Source organism: Chlorella variabilis (genome assembly GCF_000147415.1).
Source record: "Chlorella variabilis unplaced genomic scaffold CHLNCscaffold_6, whole genome shotgun sequence".
In the NCBI taxonomy this organism is placed as follows: domain Eukaryota; kingdom Viridiplantae; phylum Chlorophyta; class Trebouxiophyceae; order Chlorellales; family Chlorellaceae; genus Chlorella; species Chlorella variabilis.
The window spans coordinates 1,446,468-1,456,700 of record NW_005435082.1 but is presented as its reverse complement, the minus strand read 5'-3'; the positions used below and the strand labels follow the sequence as shown (position 1 = coordinate 1,456,700).

Below are 10,233 nucleotides of genomic sequence, written 5' to 3'. Positions count from 1 at the left end.
AGGCAGGCAGGCAGGCAGGCAGGCACCCCCACGCGCCACACTGGCCACCCTTGTGCTGTCGCCGCTGCCGTCGCTGCCGCCGCCCCCGCGCCCCGCGCCCGCCTCACCTCCACCCACGGCGACGTGATGCGCCCCTGCTGCTTGGAGAAGTGGGTGACGACCCAGGTGTATCCGCCCGCCGCGCCGCGCCTGCCGCGCCGCAGCCCGTGCACCGCGGGCGGCGCGAACGCCCCCGCCTGCACGCTGCCCGCCATCTTGCAGGCCAGCCAGGCCAGGGAGTCGGAGCTGCACTTCGCCAGCTGCCCCTGCGACACCTGCTCGCCCCAGAAGGGCCCTGCCGCCGCCAGCCGCGTGGCCAGCAGGCCCAGGCACGTGTCGCCCAGGCCGCCCAGGTGGCACGCCTCTGCCAGCTGCACGCTGCCCAGCAGCTCGGGGATGGAGGCGGCGGCGGAGGCGCCTGGGGGCAGCAGGGGCAGCAGGCGGAGGCGCGGGGAGCGTGTGCGGGGGCGTGCGGGTGAGTGTCGGCTGCCTTGGGCACACACACACACACACCACACACGCACACACAACACGCGCGCAGACACGCACGCACACACACACACGTGCGCGTTCTCTCTCTCCCAGGTATGCCTCGATCTTGGCCAGCAGCCCCGCGGCGTCCAGCCGGTGCGCCAGCCCCGCCACCGCCGCCAGCAGCCCCTCCTGGTGCGCGTGCACGGCGCGCAGGCTGGCGGCGGTGGCGTGGTCGGGAGAGTAGGTGAGGCGCAGAAAGGTGGCCACCTGCGCCAGACTGCAGCCGGAGAAGGCGGAGGACAGCTCCACGGGCTCCTGCGCGAGCCAGGGGAGGCGTGGCGGCGGGTGGCGGGCAGCGAGGGGCAGGAGAGGGGCAGGAGAGGGGCGGCCGCCAGCTCCCGGCACCGCGCCAGCCAGCTGGCAGGGCCCGCCCTCCCCTGGGCGGCCCAGGGCGTGGGGCGCGCGGCCGGGGCCTGACCTGGGTGCTGCCGGCGCCGGCGCCGCCCTCCTCGGCCTGCGCCACAAACATCTGGCGCAGCACCGCCGCCCGCGCCGCCAGCAGCTGGTTGTGCAGCGGCAGCCGCATGCCCTCCACCAGGGCAAAGCAGTCGGCCAGCTTCTCGAAGCTGGAGTCGGGCAGGTAGAAGCGCTGGGGGCAGGCGCAATCCAGGGCGTCCAGGTCAACCAGGCAGAGGCCCTCCAGCGGCGGCTGCGGCGCGGCGACGAGCCCGTCGGCGGCGCCGCCGTCGGCGGCCGCCTTGCCCCGCTGCCCTCTGCCGCCGCGGCTTGGCCGTGAGGCCTTCCGATGCATTTGACAGGTCTTTGCAAGAGCCCCTGCCGCGAGCAGCGATAGCCACGCGGTGTGGGGCAGTAGCATGGCTGCTGGGTGAAGCGGAGGCAGTCTACAACAGGAGGAGTGAATTATCAGGTGAGTGCTGCACTGCAAGGGCTGAGAAGAGAAGGAGGAAGACACCACCCTCGTGGGCCTTGCACGCAAGAAACCTTGCGGCTCCGGTTGCTGATGGTGCTCAATCTAATTGGCAGGAAGACGCATCACACACCCGGTTGAACCTGGTTGCGAGTCGCCGCCCTGCGCGCACTCGCCCAGGGCGGTGGCTGGGCGAGCCGTGTGGGCCTGCCCACCTCCTTCCCTTCACACTGCTTCATTGGGATTGCAATCAGCGTGATGATGCATAGCTAACGGGCGCAGCGAGCGAGGGGCGACCAGCCGCAGCACTGGGCCGCCACGCAAGGCAGCACGGCGGGAAGGACCTGGGCTGGTCGCTGCCACACTTCGCTTTGCACTCGCACGGTTACAGCAGGTCGGCGAGAGGCCCCGTGAGGTCATGCAGGGTCAAGGCAGCCGCGTCCAGCAGCAGGCAGCGGTTGGGGGGGAACGGCGCGGCAGGGCCGGCGGCCGAGCCGGGGCCCGAGTCTCGCCGCGTCGGCTGCTGCAGCAGCAGGCCCAGCTGTGCGGGGCACCGCACGCTGCCCACCCTGGTGAGCGACTGCGGCTCCCACAGCTCCACCACCCCTCGCCGCGGAGCATACACCACCAGCAGGTGCCCGCCCCGTGGGAACCGCTGGCCTGCGGCTGCGTCCGGGAACGGCTGGGCCGCCGCCTGCGCCTGCGCCTGCTGCTGGGGCTGGGGCTGGGGTGAGCCGCTCCCTGCAGCGGGTGCCTCTGGCTCGTCTCCAGGCTCCAGCTGCTGCTGGTGATGCTGGTGCTGCTGCTGCTGCTGCACCTCTTGCTGCTCCTCCTCCTGCCGCCGCCGCTCCTCCTGCCTCTGCCGCGGCAGCCGAGGCGGCGAGGCGAGGTCGGCCACGCTGCTGCCCGCCACGCTGCTGCCCAGGCTGGCCAGGCTGGAGCTGGAGCCGCCCAGCGGGGCCAGGCCGTTGCCCACGCTGGCCCCTGCCCCGCCGCCGCCCCTGCTGCCGCTGCCGCACACCAGCCAGGCCACCTGGGCTTCCCGGTAGCCCTGCAGGACAGCCACAAGAGGGAGACAGGCAGAGAAGCAGCTTTTGGTGACAGTAACATGAGATCCGGCAGAATCAACAAACCGATGCAGACTGAAACAAAAACCGCAGCACACGGCGTGTGGGCAGCCCACCTTGAGCATGCGCACCACCAGGGTGGCGGCGGTGTCCACGAGCATCACACGGCCCAGGCTGTCGCAGCATGCCGCCCAGCCGCCGCTGCAGGTGCAGGGGGTGGGGAGTGGGGCAGGGGCTGCACCTCAGCAGGGCTGGCATGCAACGGGGATGCATGGGTGGAGCTGCAGCTGCCTGGGACTGATGGCATGCGGGGGCAGAGCAGCAGGCGGCATGTGCAGCAGCAGGCAGCACCACCACCGCCACCACAATGTGCAGAGCGAGCAGCAGGAAGGAAACCCAGCGGGAGGGAAGGAAACCCAGCGGGAAGGAACGCAGCGGGAGCTCACGTCGGCGACAGCGCCATCTGCGTGATGCACCGCTTCTCATCCCACACCGTCGCCACCAGGCTGGCCGGCTCCCCCGCAACCTTCTCCCGCCTCTGCTGCTGCTGCTGCTGGGCGTCGCCGCCGCCGCCCCTCCCGTCGCCGCAGTCCTCGCCGCCCGCCGCGCTGCCGCCGCGGCTGCCCCGGCGCAGGCCCCCCAGCAGCGACCGCCCCGCGGACGCCGCCGGGCGCGGCACGATGCGGCCCAGCAGGCTGGCCGCCGTGGAGCTGGCCAGGTCAGACACGAGGGACAGCAGGCCGGGCGCCGCACACTCCTCGGCCTCGTATGCGGCCAGCGGCGGCGCGGAGCCCGCGGTGAGGATGTGCAGGCGGCGGTGCTGGTCCTGCCGCCCCTTCATGGCGGCCTGCAGGCTGAGGGGCGGCGGGCCCAGGCACACGGCCTGCGAGCGGGGGCCTGCGGGGGCGACGGGCGGCGGGGTGCGCGGCAGGGACGTCAGGGTGACGTGCGGGGGGAATGGAGACAGGAATGCAGCAGGGCATTTGTCCCAAAGGCGGCAGGGCTGCTGTGCTGCAACGAGCCTTCGTCGGGAACCCAAACCCCTCCCGCTCCCACCGCCCACCTGCGCCCCGTGGCAGCGTGAACTTGGAGAAGCTGAGCTGGTGGGGCGCCGGGCCGCCGCCGCCGCCGCCGCCCCACCAGCCGCCGCCGCCGCCGCGCCCCGTGTGCCAGCGCACCGCCGCCCACACCTCCCAGGCGGGCAGCCGCACCACGGCATCGCCGAAAGCCAGGGTGACGTCCTCGGACAGGTCGGAAGGGTCCGTACCGCAGCCGCCGCACCGTACCGCCGCCGCCACCGCCGCCGAGTGGTGCAGCGCCTGGCGCAGCAGCAGGGCGCCGCTGGCGGCGGAGTGGAGCTGCAGGAAGCCCTCAGAGGTGCCCACCAGGATGCACTCGTCTGCAGAGGGTGGATGGTGGGTGGATGGTGGGGGGGCTTGTGCGTGTGTGTGGTGTGGTGGTGAGAGGGGCGGCGTGGGGCTCGGCAAAGGGGAGGGCGTGAGGTTCAGCTGGGGAGCTGGGAGGACAGGCTGGGGGCCAGGGCAGGGGGCCTTGCCTGCGGCATCGCCCCCACAGCCCTGGCACTGCCGCTGGCAGCACCCGCCCCGCGGGGCCGGCCGCCGCCGCCGCTGCTCGCGCACCCACCTGCCGACTGGGCGCCGGCGGCCAGCCATGCCAGCGCTGTCACCGTCTCAGGCGCATCCACCGCGCTCACAAACTCCACCGCCGCGTTGCCGCCGTTGCTGGCGGCGCTGCCGAGGTTGAACAGGTTGAGTACCACCAGGCGCTGGCCGAGCGCCACCGCCAGGCCATCCCTGCAGGGCCAGGGCGGGGCGGGGCAGGGCAGCAAGCGGGAGTTGCAGGGTGGAGCAGCCGCGACCAAGAGTGGACAGGCGTTCAGAATGAAGTTGCGCTTCATTCCGCTATGCCAGCGCCACACGGCAAGCCTGCTTGCTTGCTCACCCGCTGGGGCTCAAGGCGGCCTGCACCGCGTGCCGCCGCGCCGCCGCCAGGAACGCGCTCTGCACGTCCTCCAGCACCTCCATGGGGCTGGAATCGTGCTGCAGTAGCAGCTTGGGCAGGAAGGCGAGTTCCAGCATGGCGGCAGGCGGCGGCAGGCGGGGTGCCGCCCGCGCGGCAGCCGCCGCTGCCGCTGCTGCCTCGGGGGGTGCGCCTGTGGCGCTGCACGCCGGGCGGAGATGCCCTGGCGGCTGCTGCGATGCGTTTGCTGCTGCCGCTGCTCTGCAGAACCTGCTTGCGATTGAACGAAGATGGGAAGGTGTGCTGGGGGAGGGTCCAGGTGCGCAGCAATGCTGCAACTAAGCGACGGTCATCCGCCGACATGCTAGATAATCCATCTAGGTGTACTCTGAGCCGCAGGCCCGCTCCCTGACGTGGACCCCCATGGCGGCCACAGAAAGGGCTGTAAGGCTGGAATCACCGCAAACACTTCCGTCTCATTCACAAGTTGTGAACAACTCCTGACGCGACCGCTCTTTGACGCCTGGCTTCTGGGGCATCACCTGCGAGCTCCCTCCGCGCTTCTGCGCCGCCGTGGCGGCTCCTGGCATCGCAAGGTCTCCTTGTGCAGCGGCCAGCCATGCAGCAGCAGGCACCCGCCGAGGAGGCACCCCAGCAGGCCGCAGCGCCCGCTGGTGGTGCCCAGCAGGGGCCGGAGGACCCACAAGACCGCGAGGCAGCGGAGGCAGTCAGGTGCGGCCGCAGCAGGCTGGGCAGTGGCGGCGGCGGGGAGGGCCGGAGCGGGGCGCCCGACCTCCGCCTCCCGCTGCTCTTGTTCCGGCTGCCTTGTGCGTCCTTCAGGTGGCCGCTGTCCCGCATGCAGCTCGCCATCAGTGCTGCCTGGGACCCCCCCCGCCTGGGCGCCGCTGGGTGCAGGAACCGCGGCAAGGGGCAGTACGGGTGCTCGCACTACCGCCGCCGCGTGCGCTTCATCACGCCCTGCTGCAACGAGGAGTGGTGGTGCCGCCACTGCCACAACAAGGCCAAAGACACGGATGAGGAGGTGGGGGGGGTGGGGAGGCGCACGGGAGGAAGCGGGTGGGGCCCCGGGCCGGGATGAGGAGCTCGGTGGTCGGCAGGCGCACCTGCCAGCCGCCTGCTGTCCCACCCCGCCTCCCCTCCCCTCGCCTCGCCCCCCGCCCCGCCCGCGCCTGGACGTTTGCAGGACTGGCAGAAGAAGCACGAGCTGGACCGCAAGGCGATCCAGGAGCTGGTGTGCGCGCTGTGCAACACGCGGCAGCAGGTGGCGGCCAACTGCGCCGCCTGCGGCGTCGACTTTGGTGCGCCCCCGCACGCCCCATGGCGCCGCCGCCGCGCCGCTGCCGCGCCGCGCTGCACTCGCTCGCCCCGCCTGCCGCCTGCCTGCCCGCCCGCCTGCCTGCCTGCCCGGCGCGGTGCCAGCCATCCGCCACCCTCCCACACCCGCGCAGGCGCCTACTCCTGCCTCGTCTGCCGCTTCTTCGACGACGAGCTGGGCAAGCAGCCGTACCACTGCGCGCAGTGCGGCATCTGCCGCATCGGAGGGAGAGACAACTACTTCCACTGCGCCACCTGCGGCTCCTGCTACGCCATGCAGCTCAAGGTGGGGGCGATGTATGGAGGTGGGGTGGGGAGCTGGGGGCTGGCTGGCCGGCTGGCTGGCTGGCTGGCTGGCTGGATTGAGCGGCGGGGAGTGCGTGGGGGCGGGCTGGGGGCGGGCGGGCTGGCATGTCTGGGGCGGCGGGGTGTGCATGGTGGGGCCCACGGCGGCGGGGCGAGGTTGCGAGCAAGGCAGGTGGGGCGAGACGGGTGGAGCGTGGCGGGCGTCGACGCGGCGTCCGCACACCACCGCCACCACCGGCGGCACACCTGTAGGGCCCCACCCCTCCCCTGCACTGCCTTGCCGGCACGCCCCACACGCCCCGCCCGCCAGCCGACGCGCGGCCAGCCGCGCGCCACCCCGCCGGCTACCCTCCCGCCCCGCCTCACCCGCCCCGCCCCGCCCGCCGCCGCCGCCACTTGCGCTCCGCAGGGCAACCACCAGTGCGTTGAGCGGGCGATGCACCAGAACTGCCCCATCTGCTTTGAGTTCCTGTTCGAGTCGGTTGATCCCACCACCGTGTTGCGCTGCGGCCACACGATACACACGCAGTGTGTGCGGGTGAGAGGAGCGACGCGCAGGCGGGCAGGCGGCAGGCACGCGGCGGCGGCCGGGACGGGTGGGGCGTGCGGCGGCGGCGGCGACGGCGGCGGCGGCGGCCGGGCATGCCGCCCGGCCCGCTCCCGGCTCTCCTGCCACGGCCTTCAAGCGCAGCCCGGCCCTCATCCCACCACCACAGCCGCGTCGGGCGCACACACCCACGCCGCCACCTCAGCTGCCGCCTCTCCTGCCGCCCGCTTTGCAGGAGCTGGAGGCCAGCCACAACGCGGTGTGCCCCTCCTGCCCCATCTGCAAGAAGAGCCTGGGGGACTACGGGGCACACTGGCGAGACATAGACGCCCGCATCGCGCTGCTGCCCGTACCGCCAGAGTACCGTGGCTGGAGGGCAGACATACTGTGCAACGACTGCTCGTGAGCGGCGGCCACCTGCACGGCGCGGGCCTGGGCTGGGGCTGGGGGCGGCTGCCGGCGGGCGTGCGGGCTGGGCAGGGCGGCTGGCTGGCTGCGGGGGAGTGCTGGCGGGCCGCACGCTGGTGCCAGGTGCAAGCGCCCACAGGGGCCCCACAAGGGGCCCAGGGGCATGCCCCCTCTGCCTCCCCTTGGCTCCCGCACCCAGCAGCCCCAGCCGCGCCGCGACGCGACGCGACGTGCCGCCTGCGACAGCTCACAGCGCCGCTCCTCTCCCCCCCCCGCTGCGCCCGCCCCCGCAGGCAAAGCAGCAGCGTTTCTTTCCACCTGCTGGGACTCAAGTGCCCCGCCTGCGGCTCCTACAACACACGCCGCATGGGCCTGCACACCATGGACGGGTCGCCGCTGGAGAACGCGGCGCAGCTGGGGCGGCACGACGGCGGCGCACCCGGCGGCGGCGCCGGCGGCGCGGCGGCGGTGGCGGCCGTGCCGGGCGGCGGCGCGCTCGTGCCAGACCTGCTGCAGGCGCTGTTTGGGGCGCCGGCGGGGGATGATGATGAGGAGGATGAGGAGGAGGAAGGGGAGGATGAGGATGAGGATGAGGATGATGAGGAGTGGGAAGAGGCGGTGGGTTTCTGCTGCGCTTGCCTGGGCGTCGTGCAGCCTGCGAGCGCGCCGTTGTTGGCGCACCAGGCGCATGCGTGCAGCTGCTGCCGCACTGGTGCCTGCTCGCTCGGCAGCCGCCTGGGATGGTGCAGCATGCAGCATGCAGGCGCCGACCGACCCTCCCCTGCCTTGCCTCAAATGCTTGCGCAGGACGAATGGGTGACGGATGATGGAGAGGAGGAGGAGGAGGAGGAGGAGGAGGAGGAGGCGGAGGAGCAGGCAGCAGGTGCAGCAGCGGCGGCGGCGTCAGACGCAGCGGCGGCAGCTGCAGCGGCGGCGGGCGGCGACGAGGCGCAGCAAGGGGCGGCCGCTGCGGCGGGCCCAGCTGCCGCAGACCGGTAGGCGGGGCGGGTCCCGTTTCCAGCCAGCGCCCGTACACGCCCCAGAGCCTTTGTGCCGGGCCCTCCTTGTAGCTTTCACGGCTGCAGGGCCACCTCAACCCCCAACTGTACACAAGTCCTCTGCTGCTGCTGGCACTTCCCCCGCTCCTGCGTGCCCCTGCTCCCGTCGCCCCTCCCCGCCTGTGCTCTGTTTCTTTCCTCTGCGCTGCCTGTCCTGCTCGTCACGTTGTGAGTTCAGTGCTCGGTGAAAAGGTCCAGCAGGGGAGCAGTCAGGTCAGGTGCACGAGGAAGGCGGAGCGGAAGGCAGAAAGCAAGCAGGGCAAAGGGGAAGCAGGGGGGGAGGGACAGCAGCAACAAGAACAAGTGACCACCGGAGAGGCCGACGGCGCGGGGCGCTCAGTATCTCCGCTTGGGCGGCAGCGCCTGCGCCACCCCCCGCGCCTGGAAAGGCACGGGGGCCGCGCCGCCGCCATACACCGCCGCGGCCGCCTGGTCTGGCGGCGTGGTCGCCGCCTCGAGCGTCTGCAGGCAGCCGGGCGGGGACGGTCGGTGGGGGCGCAGATGGACGCACGCAGCGTGGCATGCTTGCGGCGGCAACAGGCTGCCAGGCTGAGCGCAGGCAGCGGTCCCGTCTCAGCTGCCACAGCAGGCAAGCACGGCTTCCTGCGGTGGGCAGCTGCAACAGCCAGGATGGCGTCAACAGCAAGCCGGCGAGCAGAGCAGGCAGCGCACCCCCGGGGAGGTGATGGAGGAGAGGGAGAAGACTCGGTCCTCCAGCCGGAACTGCCGGTTCTTGTTCTTGGCCTGCGCGCTCTTGGAGGTCAGGAACTCGCCAAAGCCCTGCGCGCAGGCGGCGGGTGGGAGGCGCTGGCTCAAACATGCGCGTTGCGCACGGGGGCACGGCGGCGGCGGCGGGCGGCGGCTCGCCTTGACCACGTTTCCAAAGTTGGTGTAGTCAGCTGTGAAGTAATCAGACTCCAGCTCGTAAATCTGGGGCGGGGGGAGAGGCGCAGCAGGCCGTGAGGGAGGGCGGCGAAGGCCGTTTCCTATTTGCTGTCGCGAGGGTGTCGGGCCGGCGGCGGCGGAGGTCGGGCGTGGCGGGGTGCTGCAGCGGCCCAGCTGCGTGGGCGGCAGCGGCGGCCCAGCCTCCCGCGACCCGCAGCAGCGGCGCCAGATTCACCTGCTTCTCCAGCTTGGCGATGTCCCCCGCGATGACCTCGCGCCGAGCTGCAAACGCCTCCAGCGCAGAGCTCTGCTGCGGGGGCGCCGACATGGCTTGCGTGCTTCGGAAAGACCGGCAGGGCGGGAAACCAGCGCGTTGGGCAGGGCCATTAGAGGCACGTCCCGCCCGCCGCCAGCGGGCGGCACTGCTGGCACAGATGGCTGCTTTGGAGCACACAACCAGGCCCCTATTAGTTCACGCATCATTTTACAGCGTTGCGTATAGATCGACACTGGTCAGACATTGTTGCAACCGCACCGGGAGGGCAGAGGTCTGGGCAAGGGGCGCCATGCGCCAAACGGCGAGGCACGGACAAAACTAGCGGTCGCGTTCGAATTGCCTGGGGGGAATTCATCGTCATTTGCAGTGTACTGTGCTTGATCTGGGTCTGGCTGGCTGTGTGTGTATCGCCTACAAACCTTACTTGGCCTCTATCCGGGCAGGCAGCGCCGCCCGGGCTTTGGGGCGGTCAGCTCTCAGCCACCCCCTCCTCCGCCTCTCCCTCGCGGTGCTCCTTGGTGGAGGCAGCCCGCTCGCCGCTGTCCAGCTCGCTGGGCGCGCCGCGCGGCGAGAAGCCCGTCCAGCCATCCTCCAGAAGCTCAGCCACCCGCTCCGCCTCCACCGCCGCCACCAGCAGGTTGCGGGCCGGGGCGGCGGTGGCGGCGCCGCCGCCGCCGCGCTGGCTGCCGCGGCTGCTGTGCGCGCTCTCGGGGCTGGCCAGCGTGGCCAGCTGCTCCGCGGTCAGCGGCGAGGGGCGGCGCGCGGCGTCGGCGGCGGCGTGGCGCTCCAGGGCGGCAGAGGCGGCGCCCACCACGTCTGCCAGCGCCGCCTGCTGGCGCAGCAGGTCGTCCTGGGCGGCGGAGCGGCGGCGCACCGCGGCGTGGATGTCATCCTGCGGAGAGGGGCAGGCAGGGGGGGGGAGGGGCAGG

General features: G+C 72.3%; 5 protein-coding genes across 5 annotated transcripts in view; 1 reads left to right on the top strand and 4 right to left on the bottom strand.

Annotated features, from left to right (window-relative positions):
* Window positions 1–1,324, bottom strand: part of CHLNCDRAFT_143844 (hypothetical protein) — a gene marked incomplete at both ends in the record, with an annotated part of 2,219 nt that extends 895 nt beyond the window's left edge. Inside the window, 3 exons of the mRNA XM_005849119.1 lie at window positions 108–457; window positions 603–828; window positions 992–1,324. Coding sequence (XP_005849181.1) covers window positions 108–457; window positions 603–828; window positions 992–1,324 — 909 coding nt within the window. The remainder of the gene's footprint in view (window positions 1–107; window positions 458–602; window positions 829–991) is intronic.
* Window positions 1,325–1,826: 502 nt separating this feature from the next.
* CHLNCDRAFT_143843 (hypothetical protein) lies at window positions 1,827–4,913 on the bottom strand (the record flags this gene model as incomplete). Its single annotated transcript, XM_005849118.1, has 7 exons — window positions 1,827–2,492; window positions 2,625–2,709; window positions 2,955–3,405; window positions 3,572–3,907; window positions 4,153–4,322; window positions 4,471–4,689; window positions 4,876–4,913. The coding sequence occupies 7 exons, from the start codon at window positions 4,911–4,913 to the stop codon at window positions 1,827–1,829; spliced, it is 1,965 nt and encodes a 654-aa protein (XP_005849180.1).
* Window positions 4,914–5,344: 431 nt separating this feature from the next.
* On the top strand, window positions 5,345–7,450 carry CHLNCDRAFT_21534 (hypothetical protein; the record flags this gene model as incomplete). Its single annotated transcript, XM_005849312.1, has 6 exons — window positions 5,345–5,530; window positions 5,693–5,807; window positions 5,958–6,109; window positions 6,539–6,667; window positions 6,915–7,078; window positions 7,378–7,450. Coding segments are annotated over 6 exons (819 nt in total), but the record flags the coding sequence as incomplete, so codon positions are not given.
* Window positions 7,451–8,478: 1,028 nt separating this feature from the next.
* On the bottom strand, window positions 8,479–9,355 carry CHLNCDRAFT_143841 (hypothetical protein; the record flags this gene model as incomplete). Its single annotated transcript, XM_005849117.1, has 4 exons — window positions 8,479–8,604; window positions 8,815–8,922; window positions 9,016–9,072; window positions 9,263–9,355. The coding sequence occupies 4 exons, from the start codon at window positions 9,353–9,355 to the stop codon at window positions 8,479–8,481; spliced, it is 384 nt and encodes a 127-aa protein (XP_005849179.1).
* Window positions 9,356–9,773: 418 nt separating this feature from the next.
* CHLNCDRAFT_143840 (hypothetical protein) overlaps window positions 9,774–10,233 on the bottom strand; it is a gene marked incomplete at both ends in the record, with an annotated part of 7,168 nt that continues 6,708 nt past the window's right edge. The window contains one exon of the mRNA XM_005849116.1: window positions 9,774–10,196. Coding sequence (XP_005849178.1) covers window positions 9,774–10,196 — 423 coding nt within the window. The remainder of the gene's footprint in view (window positions 10,197–10,233) is intronic.